The 19,502-nt window shown below is 41.2% G+C and overlaps 1 protein-coding gene across 1 annotated transcript in view; it reads right to left on the reverse strand.

Annotated features, from left to right (window-relative positions):
• Positions 1-19,502, reverse strand: part of MICAL3 (microtubule associated monooxygenase, calponin and LIM domain containing 3) — a 203,546-nt gene that overhangs the window by 56,478 nt on the left and 127,566 nt on the right. The window contains exon 26 of the mRNA XM_081331790.1: positions 3,106-3,301. Within this exon, the coding sequence (XP_081187916.1) occupies positions 3,106-3,301 (196 nt within the window). The remainder of the gene's footprint in view (positions 1-3,105; positions 3,302-19,502) is intronic.

The raw sequence follows: 19,502 nt of genomic DNA on the forward strand, positions 1-19,502 counted from the left end.
TGGCATAAAGACAAAACTGAATGGAGAACTTTATTTAGGGAAATTGATTTACTAAGAATAAGGATACATACCATACCCCTATCTGAAGAGCATGTACTTCAATACCCATCAATAGCAGCCAGCATGACCAATGGGCAGAGACTATGAGAGCAATTGTCCAAAATATCAGAAGGAATATTACTTATTCCTGACTTTAAATGTGCCAACAGTTTAAACTTCCTTCAGATGTTCTATGATAGTTTCATTTGCTACTTTCACAGAAAAAAAGTTGTACCTACCGTTTTTTACCTATGGAAATCATTGTAATCTACTGTATGAGTGGAAAGAGAGCTTGAGAATTGCATTTTTTTTCACTTAAATGTCTGTGTCTCATTTCTTCAACTATGCTTTATTAATACATTTTAAATAATGGCCCCCATTGGGGGGAAAAAATCACCAATCTTAGAGAATCATTCATTCTATCTTCTATATCTATCTTCCCCAAATAGTATGTGTGCAAAACAGATTCTTTAAAAAAATAATGTTGCTAAGTAAAATTATGGGTAAACTTAGCAAATGTAAATCATCTGGGAATTTCATCTAGAGTATGAAAGAAATCTGCATTTTTTTTAACTTCTAAGAATATATTTCCCTCCCTCCCACCCCCTGCACTATAAAAATATTATTTATTTTAGTATATTACTTGGTCAGATTAGAAACCCTTGTGATGGAATGTTAGCTTTATTTTCTGTCACTTGAAAACAGAGTATAACTCAAAGTAAGAACTCTAGGCTGGAACCTATGAATTAAATGAAGTTCTTAGATTGTTTCTCTACAACAGGACTTTTTAACCAGTGGTACGCGTACCACCTGTGGTACAGTAGCAGGTGGCAGGTGTTATGTGGTCCTGCCCAGCCAAGTGTAGTGGGGGAGGGAACGAGCCAGCGCAGAGCAGGACTTACTGTGAGAGAGTCTTCCAGAGCTGCAGAGTGGCTGCAGCGAGGCAAAGGCCCCAGGCCTTCTGGCTCACCCGGAAGAGAAAGGAGGAGGAAGGGAGCGGAGACAGGAGAGGCTATAAAAGGAGGCAGTTTGGGCGGTAGAGGGAGAGAGAGAAAAAAAGCAGCCTTGGGAGGAGGTGGAGTCAGCTGTAGCTGCACCGAAGGGAAAGGAGGAAAAGGGTGGGGGGAGAGGAGAGGAGATCAAGCAGGTTGGCCATGAGCCAATCTACAACTTCTGTGGCAGCCATCCGTGCTGCCAGCAACAAACAGGCAAGAAACGCAGAGGGGAGGGGGGTCATCCTCCAGGAGGAATGAAGAAAGGCAGCAATGAAGAAAGGCAGCACTGGCTGGAGGTGAGGCATGGAGGGAGGGAGAAAGAGAGTGGAAGGATTCTTAAGTGCTTTTGTGACTTTGAAGTTCTGGGATTTGTGTAACGTAGGCTTTGTGTTCTTAAGGAGTGTTTGGCAATTTCTATTTGGCGGATGGCTGATGTCTCATGTTAGATTTTATTGCTCTGCTATTGTTAGCTGTAAGTTTTGCTGCAAGGGATTTTGAAGTATTTTTCTCCTGAATGGATTTTGCCTGTAGCATTCCTTTACTTATGAATGGAGCCATTTGGGGAGGCTGCCTTAGCAGGCAGCCAGTACTTACTATATTTTTGTCTTCCTTAAGTGCCGGCTTCAGTAACTTTCCTTTCTAGCCAGTAGCTAATTCTTAAAGGGGAATGCACATTTTTAAGCTAGTTCCCTGATCAGCTTGTCTTTTCTGTCTCTGGAGGCTTTTCCTTGTTTGATGAATATATGGAAGAGGGAAAATAGGGGGTGGGGGTGGGGGTGGGTTCAAATTTTTTCCTTCAGAAGGAGATAGGAATGAGAAAGAAGGAGGCAGGGAACGAGGGAGGGAAGCCCCACCTTAGCACTTGGCTACTAGCAGCCCTGCCATTGACTTTGCTTGTCAAAAGGTTGCAAAAGTGGATCACATGACCCTGGGATACTGTGACCATCATAAATATGAATCAGTTGCCAAGCATCCAAATATAATTCGCATGACCTTGGACATGCTGCAATGGTCATAAGTGTGAAAAACGGTCATAAGTCATTTCAGTGCAATTGCAAATTTCAACAGTTTTTTCTTTTGGTCATCAAGTTTTTGACACCTTGCTAGGTGGTACTCGAATACTGCCATTTCCTAAAAGTGGTACAATCGGTGAAAGGGTTGAAAAGCCCTGCTCTGCAATATTAATATTTGCCTTTAAAGGTTTTCAAGAAATGATTGGATAGTCATTTGTCCAGGATTGTATAAGGATTCCTGCCTTGGGCAGGGGTTGGACTAGAAGTCGTCTAAGGTTCCTTTCAGCCTTATGGTTCTATGACTTGAGTGAGTGAATCTCCAAGTAATCAACAGATTTCTGATGGCACCATGCACTAGAAACAAGGATATCCACTGCAACGGTGGTGTGGCTTTTGTACTTTTAGAGCAAGGATATCCAGGAAGCATAGCTGGCTGGGGAATTCTGGAAATTGAAGTCCACAAGTTGCCAAGGTTGGATACCCCTGTTTTAAAGTATAGTGGTAATATCTGGGGGCATTTTTTATGTTTGCAGAAGAAGGCTTACAAACCTTTGCTGTAAAAAAAAGGTGGAAAATTGCAAGCTTTATAATTTGGCTGCTGCCATTTTTGAATTTAGAGGCTGCACCCAGAATGTAGCATTTTGGTTGATCTATTATTTGGACAATTCAGATCTTTCATTTCACGTAAGTAGCCCCAAATCTTAAATCTGAAGAAGCATGCAAATCTTGTTTGGTTTTACTGAGTTTTATAGGATAAAGAGTAAAAAACAAAAAACAAACCCACAGCAGTCAACATTATTCAGGGCAAAATGTGTCCTGTGCTAAAGATGGTTGAGATCGCCAACTAGAAGACAAAAGCTTTATAAGATTTGTAGAGAAACCAGAGTATAATACTGTAGTGACCCTACAATGGAACTCAAAACCCATCCTCCTTTTCAGTCTGTGGTGCCACAATATATTAACAGGTATTTTGCTAGTTAATTTGAAAAAAGTGTATTTTATCATAGACCGTAGAAAACTAACTACAGAAGCTTTTAAAGATGCCCAAATCAAATAACCTGCTGGGTACATCCTCTTCGGTTCCTTTGTCTAGCACGCTGCTGAGGTTGTGCTCTGCCAGTGTCTCCTCTGGCACTTCTTCCAAGTCTTCTTCCCGTTGTACCGAGAGCCGATAGTTCTCCAGTTCAATCCGTTCCGGAGTGCCACGCAGTCTCTTAGCAAGACTGGGTTCCTCTACGCCATTTACGTTGGGAGCTGGAGAAGAATTAAGAAACAAACAACCAGAAGATATTATGATCCCGGATCCCAATCATGCAGGGGCAAACCTGGAATATTTTATTTTATTAGATTTATATATTATTGCCTTTGTAATAGTCCCACCAAGATGCTAAACTGTTGATTTCCAACCGGGATCTGACTACAGGAGACTCCTGTTAAAGCAGTCTTTGAAAGCAAGTTGCAAGAGGGGAGGGAATATGTTCTGTGGAAAATTTATAAGTATTTTTTTTTCTTACATTCTAAGAAAGCACACAAAAAAGGTGATCTTTTTCTCCTTTTGTCCACATAAAAATAGCATGCTGTGTTACTACTTCAATACCCCAAAACAACTGTCTTTTCAACTCGGTGTCCTTCAGATATCTTCTCATGCTAGCTGGGGACTGTAAGAACCAAGTTGATACATATCTGCTGTAATTTAAGTAGAACATTCCAGTCCATGAATTGTTGGTTTAAAAAGCTAGTGGCTACTTCTGAGGAAGTTCTGCTGCTAGGGGTTTTGCTAATGGGGTTGCACACACTAGCCCAGTGACGGCAAACCTTTTAGAGACCGAGTGCGCAAACTGCAACCCAAAACCCACTTATGTAATAGTCAGGTGCCGGGTGGGTGTGGCCAATTGGGTGGGCATGGCCAATTGTGTGGGCATGGCTGTGGTGGTAATGGCAGACTGGGTGGGACTAAAAAGTTCAATCAATCAATTCCAACTTTGCGAGATCTTTTTTTTCTCGCGAGAAGTTGAAATTGATTGATTGATTGATTGATTGAACCTTTTTGTGTGTGTGTGCACATGGCAGTGGAGGCCTAAAGCAAAAGTTTTATAAAACCCAGCTGAAGGCCTAGGACTGGGGCAATGGTGCGCGTGCCCACAGAGAGGGCTCTGCGTGCCACCTGTGGCACGTGTGCCATAGGCTCGCCACCATGACACTAGCCATTCTCAGGAAGAAGCAGTAACAGCAATGGCTCAGAATGGAATGCCAGAAGATTGTATCAGCTTTAGTGCTTCCAGATCTGGGCTGCAAATATTAGATGATCACAAGGGAGCAGATTTGAAGTTCCAACAGTCAGCCCCCACCCCCCACCCCCATCCTATGACTAAACTTTGGGTACTGAGAAACTGGGCCACATTTACAGCCATGATTCTCCAGCTACCTCAGCGCCTCCTGTGTGGAAAGAACTACCAGGGAGAGTAAGGCAGGATAGTTGTAAGAAGAGTCAAGTGACCAAGCAAACAATTTCAGTTGCAGTTAATTGAAGAATAAAGAGCTTATTTGAGGACATAAATTATGTCGTTCTAAAAATGAACAAAGGACAGCCAGTAGAAAGAAGCATCCATTGAGTCAACATCAAGCTAATGATATTTCACAGAGGTGGACGAGGGTATTCCTCTGGATGATGCTCCAGAAGCTGCAGTTGCACTGAAGAAATGACCATGACCATCATCTGTCCCAGTCCTCTGCCATGTGCAGTCCAAAAAAAAAAAAAGCGGGACTAAAAAAGTTCAACCAATCAATTCAAACTTCTCATGGAAAAAAAACTTGCGAAGCTTGAATTGATTGGTTGAAGTTCTTTTGTTTGTGGGACTTCCCACAAGCTGTTTGTGGGACTGTCCACAAACCTCTTTTCTTCCTGGGACTGCACATGGCGGCAGCGGAGGAAGAGACAGGAGGACTGCTGGAAAGGTGAGTGGGTCGGTCAGATGGGGCGTGCCGGGGAGGGAGAGTTCTGTGTGTGTGTGTGTGTGTGTGTGTGTGTACATGCGCGTGCGCTTCCAAAACTGTTCATTGCCAAGGTTTCTTCCCAGTGAGGAGGGTCCGCTACAAAGAGGGGATTTAGCAGCTTAGTTGGTCAGCCCACAAGCTTTCTCTTACCAGTTTTGCTGGATGAGGAAAGACGCAATCCCCCTTCCCAATCTGCACCCTCCCTAATACCCATGGGCACCACTCTGTCCGTTAGAAGGAAAGAAACCAAAAGCCACCCCTTTCACGTTCCTCCTTCCAAACAGGGAACCTTTTGGGGGAGGAAAGGGTGAAGCAAATGCACCCCTTCCCCAACCATTCCTTGCAGAAGAAACTAAGACTGATCAGCCGCATTTATTAGGAAGCGGCCCCTCTATTCTGGAGAGCCAGCAGGGCCCCTGCTTCGCTTCTCCTACATCAGCAGGGCTGGCACTCCCTTAGCCTGGAAAAAGAAGAGTAAAAAACTCAAAATGATGGTTCTTGCTAGCGGCAGGGAGCTGTGAAGGTTGGTGACTCGGGAGAAACGACCGGGGGGAAGGTGGTGTTGGAAGAAAGGGATAATGGCAGGCAGGCGTTGCTACTCCTGCCGTCAAAGCCGCGGAGCACGGGTCTGGAGCACTTCCATATCTCGGCAACGGCACTAAGCTGCCTCAAGAGCAGCCGCCGCTGCCACCACTACCAACCTGTTTTTTCCACCCGACAGGCAGGCGTTGCTACTCCTGCCGCCAAAGACGTTCCAGCGTCTCGGCGAGTGCACTAGGCTGCCCCAACAGCAGCTGCCACCGGCGGAGTGATTGCCCGCTCCTTGGGGCTCACTGCTGCCATGGGGGCCGGCACGGGGATTTGTTTCTGCGGGGGAGGCAGAGGCTGATGGAGATGAGGCAGACCTCCAGTGTCTGTCTTGCTGCCGCCTCCACCGTTACTGTCGTTGGCTTCCGCTACGGCTGAACCTGGGCAGCCTCCTCCACCCCCAGCAGTGGCATCCGGGGATTCTCCGGTTTCATCGGAACCAAGCAGCAAGTGAAAAAGTTAGCAGTAGCAGCAGTAGCGGGAGTGGTTTTAATTGAAAGTCAATGGAGGCGCCGCGGCTGGCCTTTTGAGTTGGTGAGTGAATGAGAGCGAGAGAGAAACATTTCTGAGCAAAGTGTGAGCGAATGAGAGCGTGAAAGAGGCTTTTTAGAGCAAAAGTGAGGGAATGAGAGAGCGAGAGAGAAGCTTTTGCAAACAAAACATGAGTGAATGAGAGTGAGAGAGAAGCTTTTCCAAGCAAAGGCGAGTGAATGAGAGTGGAGGAGGCAGGGAGGCTGCATGTCTCGCCTTATGTTCCACTGTTCTGTCAAGCTTCTTGTTTTACGCATGCGCGCACATGCGAATCCATTTTTTGCGGCTCCCAGTTTTTCCTTTTGTGAGGGAACTGGTTCCGAGTGGCTCTTTCACTGTTTCAGGTTGCCGACCCCTGAGCTAAACCATTAAATGCAAAAAGTGAGCTAATTCAACTCAGTGATCGAGTACAAAAAATGTCATGCTTAGACAGAGAGGTCATTGCATGGAAGGTTTACTCCTAGTCTTATTCCTAGCTGAAAGCAGTCCCAAAATATGTCAGACACAAAGACAGTGTAAGATGGGGGTACTAGGATTATGAAAACAAACAAACAAACATCAGGCCACTAAAACCTATGACATTTGAGAAGTAGAGAAAATTTAAAGAAAGGATTCTCCTATCACCGACGATAATCTTGTGTTTATGCAAAGTTATGAAGAGCTGACAACTGTTTACTTGTATGGCAGGCAGAAAGACAGTTTTCATAGTGAGAAGATATAAGGCGCAGAAGATCCTCAAATATTTTGGACGATAATTGAGCAAGGACCATGGAAAGACTCCAAGAAGGGGCCCACTGTGGTAAAAGGAGGAAGCAAGCTATGGAAGCTAAATCTAAATTGTTTAACTACAGAAGAAAAGAAAAATGATGAAATATTAGTAGTATTTATATAGTAGAATGAAAAACTGAAATTGCTGCAAAAATAAATTCCAAAAGCTTAATGGGGTCTGTATTTAACACTTAACAGAAAATGAAAAGGCATCTTTGCTGACAAAGAACCAGTCTGTTCCTAGTAAGTAGAAAGGCAAAAATCTACTCCATTTTGCTTTATAGCAGCACAAAATGGAAAGTTTCCTTCAGTTTTTAACAATATTTTGAAGGAAAAATACAAGATTTAGAGAATATCCACCAGGAAATTAGGCAAAGACTCATGACCCCATAATATGATTTCAGTATTGGCAATCTTTCTTAAAATCAGCAGGAATTCGGTCTCAGGCAAGTTTGGAAGGACCTGAAAGAGAAATTGGCTTGGATTTAATTTTTTGGGGGGGACATCCCTATATTTGAAGTAAGAAGGGACGTGGTGGCTCAGTGGGTTAGGATGCTGAGCTTGTCAATCAGAAGGTCAGCAGTTTGGCGGGTTGAATCCCAAGTGCCGCGTAACAGAGAGAGCGCCTGTTACTTGTCCCAGCTTCTGCCGACCTAGCAGTTCGAAAGCATGTAAAAATGCAAGTAGAAAAATAGGGACCACTACGGTGGGAAGGTAACAGCGTTCCGTGCGCCTTTGGCGTCTAGTCATGCCAGCCACATGACCATGGAGACGTCCTTGGACAAGCGCTGGCTCTTCGGCTTTGAAACGGAGATGAGCACTGGCCCCTAGAGTTGGAAACGACTAGCATGCATGTGCGGGGGAACCTTTACCTTTACCTTTATATTTGAAGTTGGTAGGAAATCAAAATGGAAAGGTCTGGAGCCTTGTAACTCCTACCCACCCACCCAAAGTAGATAGTACTCTTAAGGGCCTGCTCCCAAAAGGAGGTATGGAAAGGAAAAGGCCCCTCCCTTGTTTGTATGTCTGGGTACAAAATTCTAACACTAAGGTCAAAATTTATTTTTATTTATTTTTATTTTATTTTAATTCCATTTATATCCCGCCCTTCTCCGAAGACTCAGGGCGGCTTACAAGCTTAGCAGTAGCCTTCATTCTATGTATATGCCTGCTTATTAGGGCTTTCATACATCCCCCAAGCGGCATTATTACAAAGTCAGCTTAATTGCCCCCAACAATCTGGGTCCTCATTTTACCTACCTCGGAAGGATGGAAGGCTGAGTCAACCTTGAGCCTGGTGGGACTCGAACCTGCACTAATTGCAGGCAGCTGGTGTTACTTAAGGAGGCATTAGCCCACTGCTCCACCAAGGCTCCACCAAATTTGACCCCTTTGGTCTTCTCAAGGATGAAAAAAGAGCTTTGGCTGTCCGTGAGTTGGGTAATTCACAGTTTAGAAAAACAGTTTCAAAGGTATAGATCTGGAAGGGCTAAGGCTGGAAGGTATTGAAAAACTGTGAACTACAAGTGCATTTTTTTTAAAGAAAGAGGAAACATGTATGCTGAAGTCACAATATAGAGAATGGTCCTCACAAGGTCGCCAAAATGGCCAGGACAAAGAGGAACTGAAACAGTTTTGGCAGATTACTCTTCCATTGATAGTTGAAGGAAGAGAGCTGTCACCTTTCAGACCAATTAAAAAAAGTTTCAGAATGAACCCCTGCATGAATGCAAACCCATTAGTGTGATACAGAGAGACCATGAAAAATAATCACTGGTTCTCTAATATCAGTCTTTGCTCAAACTGCTACTGGATAGTGTTAGATGTTGGGTGGGAAGGGAAGGGAAAGGGGAAGAGGAAGGGACTAGATTACTCTGTTTTTACTAGACAATTGCACTGGTCAGAATTAGAATAGCATTTTGCTCAGTCTTTTTAATTCCCAGTTGTTAATACCCAAAGCCTACTACAAACCAAAGCAGACAGCCAATGTACAGAATATTCTTCCTCTGCAGTATTTGTACCATATGTCTATTTATCAATCTATTGCTCATCAACTCAAAATATGCAGTTTATCAGGCAACTGGTTCCTGATAATCTGTATCATGCTTGTATTATAATAAATATAAGCCATTAAGTCTTAAATATTCCCAAGATTTCTATTCAGCATGGAGTGCCCATGATTTCACTGTCTCATGCAGTTTTGTATATTTTAAATCACAAATTCCAGCTATATTATCTTCCTTTTATCATTATCTCTAACCAGTGTCAAATATAATTCCTTGAACCTGGGCCACTGACAAAGTTATCAATAACAGGCACTTGAATCCGTAGTACATGTCTACTGTTATTAGTTAGAATAATTAAAAGCCTGAGATATGTCAAGAATTGTAATTTTGAGCACCCTTCAGCAAAATTAATGCTCATGTATATAACTGAAGTTATATAGATAAGTATATTTGGCAAAGGCATCCATAAAACATTTCTAAATTCCATGCATATCAACAAAACTTTATTTCAAAAGTCACGTAGTCAAAGCCCAACTAAGGGAAAAAATGGCAATCTACAAGTAAAGGAATGTTAGTGTACAAGAATACCACATGTTTGTGAGAGGAACTGAGGAGCAGCATGAATATTTTGCATAGATTTTTCTTATCTTACTCCATCTGTACAGCAGGCAAGTATTTGCAATCTATTACTTTAAATTCTGCATTCACTTGATAAACCTGGTGGAATACTGGAAACAGTGACTATAAGTTTCCAAGAAAGTTCAACGCTGTTACATTACTCACTTTCAAAATTATCTAATTGCCTAATTAATTCTTAGGTCTTCAATGTGCCCAAAGATCTCTCCTATTCTGCTTTCCAATTCCATCATGGCATGCGTTTTGTGAGTCAGTAAGACTCCTACCTATAGTAGCCAATGTAAAAGTACAGAATAGATGTTACGTGGTTCAGCATTACTAGCTATAGTATGAATGTGCCTTTGTGGAGGGATGGGGAGCATATGGGAATCTTGGAACTGTATTCAATTACAAATCGAATACGAGATCGCACTGTGAAGCAGTGTGGCATGCCACTTTAGGCTGTTATCAACAGAAGGAAGTTTGTAAATCACAGGAAGTCATGAATTCACTTCATTTGGGTCTTCATGGGACCTCATCTTGGACTCTGTTTAGTACAGAGTACAAATCAACCTAAGAAATCAATGAATCGAGAGCGGGTTCAAAAAGGAGCAACAGAACTAGAAACTAAGACCTATGAAAAGATTGAAGGAATTAACAGTGCTAGTCTTGAGAAGAAGAAAAATCGAGAGAGGGATGACAGCTTTGTCCAAATACCTAAAAGAAGGCAAAGCTTATTTTCTATCGCTGGAAAAAGTTACAGGAAGATGGATTCCAGTGAAATGTTAGAAGAAACTTCCTGATGTAAGAGTACTGTAGTTCAACAATTGCAGTGAGATGTGGGGCTGACCTTGGGAGACAGAGGAAAGAGCTGCATCCAGAAGAAGGGTCAAATAAGAGACAGCTTAGGTCAGAAGGAATGTGGGCATGAGGGACCCTCCCGAATTTCTTGGGCTGTATAGGTGACGGAGAAGGAAGGTACTTTCAGACTTGCAAAATTCTGTTAATGTAACTTGACAATAGAGTAGTAATAGTTCATCTAGGCATGTTTTGGATTAGCTCACAAGGTTGACAATAATGGAACGGATTGGTATATCTCCTTCATTGGAAGTATTTAAACAGAGGTTTTTAATTTGAATTCTTGAAGTGAGCTGGGAGATCGTTCCAATTTATGAGTTTAAGAATTCTAGACCAAGACGCTAAACCTGGGCAGATAACATTCCATACTGTAGGGTCTTTGAATATGTATTGCCGGGAGTATAGCCACTGGATATCATCTTGTTCATTTCATAATAATTTTGAAATATGGAAATGAAAACATGAAGATACAGATGAGTTCCTTTTGTCCATTATCAGCCTCTGAAAAGTATGAAATAAGACTGAGGATGCAAAATGGCATCCTGGAGTCCCTAGAAGTGAAGACACTATTCTGCCATATAACAGAGATCTTGAGTCACATTGAAGATTCACAAATAATCAAGTTGGGGAAAAGAGCAAGAAGAAGGGGAAGTCTGGATTAGGTTGATTTGGAAACTGGTAGGGATTTCAGTGTCGACTGGCATGTGTACGCTTGTGGAGCCGTAAGGATTTTTTCCTCTAATTGATCTGAGAGACTGGTTTACCTTAGAACAGACATGTCAAACACAAGGCCCGGGGGCCAGATCCGGCCCGTGAAGTGGTTTCATGCAGCCCACAAAGCCATCCTGGAAACAAGGCAGGTCCCCACTGCCTTGGCCCTGGCCCAGAGACCCTCCTTCTGCCAGAGACCCCCAGATCTGTCCCACTCCTGCCCGGGCCCCCATAGGCACCCTTGATGCGAACCATGTAGAGCTGGCCATGCCCACCCAGTAGGCCATATGCACTCTAGCCACGCCCACCCAGTAGGCCACGCCCACCCTGGCCACACCCACCCGGTCCCCTGAGGGCAACCGCAATGCTGATGCGGCCCTCAATGAAATTGAGTTTGACACCCCTGCCTTAGAAGAACACTTCTTTAAATTCAAACACCAATAATCCATGAGGGATTGTACTATGGATAGAGTAGGCTAGCTAAGGTGTTTATCATATTAAACTACTCTCCAACTGGAACATATCTTGGGAAGGCAGGGGGACTGGGAAGGCACTAATGGCCAAAAAGAAGGGCCATTCCACGATGCAATCAATAATGGAAGCGAAGGTTGTGCTGGCAATTCTCTGAAAGGTACCAGCTGCTGAAGTTCTTTAGTCATAGGGATTTTTAGTCTTAAGAGTATGAGCAGAAAGTGGTTTTCTTTAGCTCAACTGCTGGGTTTGGGGTCCAAACACATCTCTGTTCATATAGTCCAGGGGTACCCAAACTTTGGGAACTATAAGACCTGAGGACTTCAACTCCCAGAATCCCCCAGCCACTATGACTGGCTGGGGAATTCTAAGAGATGATAATAATAATAATAATAATAATAATAATAATAATAATAATAATAATAATAAGAAGAAGAAGAAGAAGAAGAAGTAGAAGAAGAAGAAGAAGAAAAGAAGAAGAAGAAGAAGAAGAAGAAGAAGAAGAAGAAGAAGAAGAAGAAGAAGAAGAAGAAGAAGAAGAAGAAGAAGAAGAAGAAGTAGTTGGAAGGGACCTTGGAGGTCATCTAGTCCAACCCCCTGCTCAGGCAGGAAACCCTATACCATTTCAGACAAATGGCTGGCCAGTCTCTTCTTAAAAACCTCCAGTGTTGGAGCATTCACAGCTTCTGGAGGCAGGTTTTTCCACTGGTTAATTGTTCTGTCAGGAAGTTTCTCCTTAGTTCTCCTTCTGGTTGAAGTCCTCAGGTCTTAAAGTTGGCAAGGTTAGACATCTTGGATGTAACCATTAAGGAAATATTCCTGGAAACTTTCTTAACTTCAAATTATTATTATTAATTCTTGATTAAATATGAAAACAGTTTGTCATTACCTTCTTCTATTTCAACTTTCCAGTCTAGCTTACAGCCTCAGTAACCAACTACAGTCATGCCTAGCTTTTTCAAAATCAGCCAGAGTTGGATAAGTACAAACACTGTAATATATGTAATTTTTCTGAGTGTTTCCTAATAAAGGAATTGCCTTGTTGATGTTAACGCAGTAAAGCAATAGAGGTATAATCATTTTATATAGAAATTCATTCATTTCATTTTCTGATTTTTTCCCCAATACAAAACCATAAACTTCCTCCATTCAAAGTCAATTATTTTTGTAACTTCATCATTAACAGAAAAATTACTTTGGGTGGCTCGGCTGGTTCCCCCCCCCCCCCCCCCAGTAAAATGACAATAGTATTGGAGGCGTTCTAGCTTGGCCAAATGACTTTCAGTTTCTTGTAGAGCTTTTGGCAATGTTAAGATATCTTGGATAGTTAAGTCACATAATGCCTTAGGGTTTGTTCCAACAAGCTCCAGGAAGCTCCAGAACTTGTCATATTCAAGAAACACATTTATAATTGTTATCTCATTTGTTATTCAAATATGTTTCATTTTGAAACAGGTTATTGGATTTGGTGGAGTTTATGTATATAAGTGTGTGTATGTGTGTATGTGTCTGTCTCTGTGTTTATGTGTGCCTTCGACTCCTTGCAACCGCCTGGACGAGTTCTGGAAATCTTTTCAGAAGTGGTTTGCCATTGCTTTCTTCTTCTTATGGCTAAGAGAGAAGAACTAGCTCAAAGTCACTCAGCTGGACTAGAATTTATATAATCCCATTTATATCCCACCCTTCTCCGAAGACTCAGGGCGGTGTACAATTTAATCACAAACCAATGTGCTTAGACTTACAGTCTCCTGGTTGCTAACACGGTGCCTTTAACCAAGACATTAAAGAATAGAACAGAACAGAACAGAACAGAACAGAACAGAACAGAATAGAATAGAATAGAATAATTTTTATTGTCATTGTGTAACTCCCAACAAAATTAAGTGCTATCTTGGCTCTCCTGTATGTTGATATACCGGATTTTACTAAGCTAATATTTTGGTACACTTTAGTTGTCTTTTTGTTGCAATACTGAGTCAACCTCACTATTTGTTATTGGGGGGGGGGGCTATTTAAAAATGCTGATTATTTTAAAGCATAAATCATCAAGACATCATATGAACCAAATTGCCATCTGAGAAGGGCCTACAGATAGTCTGTAGAGCAGATACTTTATACAGATATCGGTTTAAATTCCCAGCATCTCAAGTAAGGCTGGGTAGGAAAAATATTAACAAGCTACAGAGCTATCATCTGTACTTTTTATCAAAGCAGATGGATTAATTAAAGAGGTGGATCAATGCAGGCTTTTTAACCTACCCTCCATGCCTTATATAGTCTCTTTTCCAAGTTTTTCCTTTTGGTTGTTCTTAGCTTGAGTATCTGATAACTTATCAATGTTAGAATTTGCAAACTAAAACTACTCTTACAGTTTTATTGCTGTTTATTTTATTTGGTTGGCAATGTTAAATAAATATTTGATGTTTGTTGTGTCTGCAACCTCAACTCCTCCTGGAACATGATAGATTTAAAAATTACTAACCTGACTGGTAATTTTACAATCAATTCACATGGTGTGCCCTGCACAAGTTTCAAGATTTTTTTCAAAGTTCACTAAAGAAGGAATAAAAATGTCATGTTGGGTTTTCAAACATTATATGACTTCAGCACAAGAAGAAGCCAAGGAAATGTTTTAAAAAGCAAACGAAGAAGCAAACCCAAATGGAGCAGCAGCAGCGATGCATCATAATTGTTGAAGATCAGTACCTCATTTATGTTATATATTTAGAGCAGTATTTCTCAACCTTGGGTGTTTGAGATGTTTGGACCACAGTTCATGCACGCTGTCTGGGGATGTTATATATTTAGAGCAGTATTTCTCAACCTTGGGTGTTTGAGATGTTTGGACCACAGTTCATGCACGCTGTCTGGGGAATTCTGGGAGCTGAAGTCCCTACATCTTAAAGAAACAGAGCTTGAGAAACTGTGGTCTCTGCCATCTAGAAAGAATCTATACTATTTCACAGAGGGCTTTGATGTAAGACGTGAAACATCTTAAGAGTCCCCAAGTCGGAGAAAAACTGGTTTAGACTGTTCTTTCACAGTCCTTGAAGTGTGGCTCTCACAACTAGATTTTTTTCAAAAGACTCAGAGAGGAAAGGATACAAAAGAAGAGTTTTAAAAATTCTATTTATTTATGATAAGAACAAGACTGCAAAAACTTGCAGCGATACAGTAAAAGAATTAGAAGATCTCATAAGTCTGAAAATGCTGATCTGTTATGCAAGCAGTATTATTTTGAAATGAGTTAAAATATTCACACTGCATCAATTCAGATACAATTGAACTAGGAGGCACCATATCTCAGAAGAAGTAGGAGGAAAGAGATATTGAAAAAAAAATATGATTGCAGATCTCAAAACCTTCCATTGTTTCAAATCAGTTAAACGTTTTTTAGCACCTCACATTTAGTTCTAGCAGGCTGTGCTAGTCGAGTTCTTTTCTTATTGAAGACATTGTCTTGAAAAGATTAACAGAAGAAATGAAAAGCATGAGTATCTGTGTTGTGGGGAAGTCACTCAGTGCTTACAGCCATATGTGCTTTTCAGTTCTGCTAAAGAGTCGCATATAGCTGTATTGGTGACTTTGTCTACCAACAAGTAACTGGCCCTCTTCATGGAACTACCGTTGAAAAGCATCTGGAAGCTTCAACTGGTACAAAATGCAGCCACACAAGCTAACTTGGGTCCCTGAAGAACAGTAAATTGGGTGCCGGCCTGCTTCTAGGTTTAATTGTAGGTATTAATTTATGACATTTAAAGCCCTAATGACATGGGATCAGATTACCTATGGAACCATCTTTGTCCCATCACATCAGCATGTCCACCCAGTCAGACAGGGAAGGTATGTGGCAGAGCCTATCAGTTAAAAAATTTCGAATAGCGGGCCCCAGGAAGAGAGCATTGTCTGCTGTTGCCCCTGACTTTGGAATATTCTCCCCCCCCCTGAGGTGAGGTGGACCCCCAGTCTCCAGGCCTTTTGAAAGACCTGGCCTTGCCATCTAGCTTGGGACTCCCAGAGGAACACACAGCCATGAGGCTGGTTAATGCCCCCAAAGCTCTTGTAATTGCTACTGTTCTTTTCAGCATCCAAAACAAGGGTCGTTATAAATTGATTTATAGTAGTCCCTTCCTTCCCCAGAGTATAATTCTTGAAGAACTTGCCTGATTGGTTTTTCAAAGAGACTAATACTGTTTTTTCTCTTGAAGTGGAATTTATAATCTTCAGGATTAAACAGCCCACTCATTCTTCATATGGAAAAAAAAATACGACAGATGAACAAGCTTAGAACATTTCTGTCTGCACATTTGGTTTACAAGAAAGAATTCAGAACTCTTTTAATAAAACTGCAACTACAAATAGAGTACAAATCACGTCAGGTGCCAGGAATGTTATCTTCCAAGTAGAATTACTTATATATAAATATATAAAATGTTCCTCAAACTGTTAAATGTAGCAGAGAAAGAAGATTTCCCGCTGCATTTTGTAGCATTTGCTCCCAGAATGCCATTTATCCTAACTGTGATTTTATATGCACTACTGTAATTTACCTTCACCCCATGTGTGTTATGACTCAGCCCTACTGGAGACCAAAGAGGATTTAGGAGAAGACTTCTCAAATGCGTCTATCGCTCTCACTTTAAACAATGAGAAATATTTCTCAGAAAAGGGACAGATTTCTTTACAGTGCTTTTATTTAATTGTCTGGAACTCAGAGGGAAAACTAGGCGTTTAGGAGCTATGACATTTTCTTACTGCATCATGAGTTAAGTGACCCAAAATATTTAGGTATATAACAATGTCTTCCAGAGTTCAGACACTTCATTCCTCATTCTTGACATACGGTAATTCACCCACATTTTCTTAGTGGCAGAAAGTGCTGCCACTATGAGGAACATAACATCAGTATTCTACAACAAAGTGGGAAACAACTTCAGTGATTATAGCCTAATAGGCAAAATAAAGGTAAAGGTTCCCCCTCACATGTGTGCTAGTCGTTTCCGACTCTAGGGGCCGGTGCTCATCTCCGTTTCAAAGCCGAAGAGCCAGCGCTTGTCCAAGGACGTCTCCATGGTCATGTGGCTGGCATGACTAGATGCCAAAGGCGCACGGAACGCTGTTACCTTCCCACCGTAGTGGTCCCTATTTTTCTACTTGCATTTTTATGTGCTTTCGAACTGCTAGGTTGGCAGAAGCTGGGACGAGTAACAGGCGCTCACTCTGTTACGCGGCACTCGGGATTCGACCCGCCAAACTGCCGACCTTCTGATTGACAAGCTCAGCGTCCTAACCCACTGAGCCACCGTGTCCCTAATAGGCAAAATACTGGAGGTTAAAATTTTAGTTTCATTTATTCAGTAGTCAACCAACAGAATCTGTGGGTATTTAAGTTATGTACAGTATTCTTAATATAAAAATACCACCTCAACCCACTGGGGAGTAAACAGCATGGGTTTCTTCATTTTTGTTCTCTTGCTTGATTTCTTGATTATTTGGTTTACTGATGGATCCTTGATGCTCTCTGAGCTTGGCTGCTTTCTTGCAAACATTTCATTATCCAAATTAGGTAACGTCATCAGTACTGATGAAGTTACCTAGCGTAGATAATGAAATGTCTGCAAGAAAACAACCAAGCTCAGAGAGCACCAAGGACCCCTCATTTCAATCCTGAGCTACAAATATTCCCCTTTATTGGTATTTCATATACTGTTCTACAATTTAGTTTGCCTACTAAGAATCAGAGACAAGACATGTGCAGAGTTATTTATTTAATCAGTCACTCCATTTATGTAAGTGCCCAGTTTGCAGCTATGACTGGGCAATGAACCTAGAATTAAAAACCAATAAAAAGTAAAGCAAAAGTTAATAAGCAGAAGTAAGATGAAAGACATGAAGTCACAGTTCATGCACAGCTTTCTGCTTTACGCACAGATGTATATGTTCCATTACTTTAAGGTACCCTATTGGGATTCTATGCATACTGTAGAACCGGGGTGGGGAACAATGGCCATTTTAAGACTTATGGACTTCAACTCCCAGAATTCCTGAGCCAGTCACAAGTCATAAAAGGGCCATCGTTCCCCACCTCTGTCTAGAATCAGAAATTGGAAATACAAGCATTGGAATTGTGTCAAGCAAACCTTAGTTCTCTCAGATTTGCTATAATGAGTATTTATTTTAGCGCCAGGGTGACCTTAATTTCATTGTTGTGGGCCAGCTGCAGAACCTCCTAACTGGTTTTCATTTCCAACCATTCCAAGCTGAAGTCACACAAGATAAACAATAGAATAGCAAATAAACACTCAGAAAATATTGAATATTGCTTGGAATTTATTTCCTTTTTTTAAATGCACAAAAACATAATTTGGTTTCACAGTAGGAAGAGATCCAAAATTACATAATGTAAACATGCATATGCACCATCACCCCCACAATATGTGCAAAAAGCAAAAGCTAAAAGTAAGGTGCAACATCTGCAGTTTTAAATATCAAGCTTTTTGGAGTACATTCCCCTTTCCTCCCTGAGCCCCCCCCCCCATCTAAATCTCAAGTAGGCTGACGTTGGTAAAGTTTCATTTCAAAAAATGAGTGGTTTAAATAAAAGTACCTCGGAGTCAAAAAGAGATAAACTATTGTTCTTTTCCAAGATTCAAAGTATTTTAACATCAATACACAAGCAGTATTGCATAGTGTTTATGAGAATGTCCAGAATAACCCATATCTTTCAAGAAATGCATTTACATACAAATAAAGCAAGTCATTGTAAGGTTGAAAAAGAGATGAAAGGGAGAGGGGGAAAAACTCATTTCCCCAGCAAAAAATGTTCTCCACTGCAATTTATGCTGGAGTTCCAGTATCCTATGGCTTTGTAGCACTTCCAGAAGTGTTTCTTACATTGTAAAAATGCAGAAGACCCCATTTTTATCCCTGTCCTTTTGCTATAGTTTCTTTGGCATTCCGTATTCATTATTTTACCTTTATGTATTGTATGGTAGGGTGATTTTGTTGTGCTTTAAAAACTGAGTAAGAACATTGATGTGATGGGAACCCAGAACAAGACAATTCTAAGTCAAGTTCTGAAAGACTCTGTTTTAAAAGAGAGAGACCCTACCTATAGTTCCCCCATATACAGTGTAATAATTATCCCTCCTGAAGAGCAAGGCTGTTTATAAACATTAGTCTAATGGCAGTTTCATACATTGCAACAGCTGTGTCTAAGCCAGTGTTTCTTAACCTCTGCAACTTTAAGATGAGTGGACTTCAGCTCCCAGAATCCCTCTGGCTAGCATGTGATGGCTGGGGAAATTCTGGGAGCTGAAGTCCACCCATCTTAAAAGTTGCAGAAATTAGGAAACAGTGGTCTAAACCATCTAGAAATAAATCCATAAGATGTTATTCCAGAAACTTTAATGTATCTAAGCAATATATTTGATAGAATGACTATCACATGATGATACTTTTATATAACAGCATCATCTATGTTAAAGGTGTGTAGCCTACGTAAAATAGGCATTGTTCTAGGGTACTATTTGTACAGTGGCAGTCTTCTCCATACTGTGTGCTCTCTAAATATGAGGACTTCCAAGCTGTCCAGACAACATGTCTATTGCTGATAATTCTGGGCACTGAGGCTTACACATCTGGAGGAAATACAGTTTATGGAAGTCTAACTTAGGGTCTCATTGCAAACAAACACAGATAAGATGCAAACTAGCAAACCCTGAATGGCTGCTTTGATATACCAAATGATCCAAAATCTCTTGGATGTGATTGGCTTATTTCTATCTTTGACATGTCACTTAATCTAACATAATAGTTTGACTGTCGCTATTTTATTCAGTTGTCGAGGAAAATAATAAAAAACACCTTGCCTTAAGTCTTGTATGTTTGGAGTTCACAGTATAAATTTTGAT

The sequence above is a fragment of the Vipera berus genome (genome assembly GCF_964194415.1).
Source record: "Vipera berus genome assembly, chromosome: 6".
NCBI lineage: Eukaryota > Metazoa > Chordata > Lepidosauria > Squamata > Viperidae > Vipera > Vipera berus.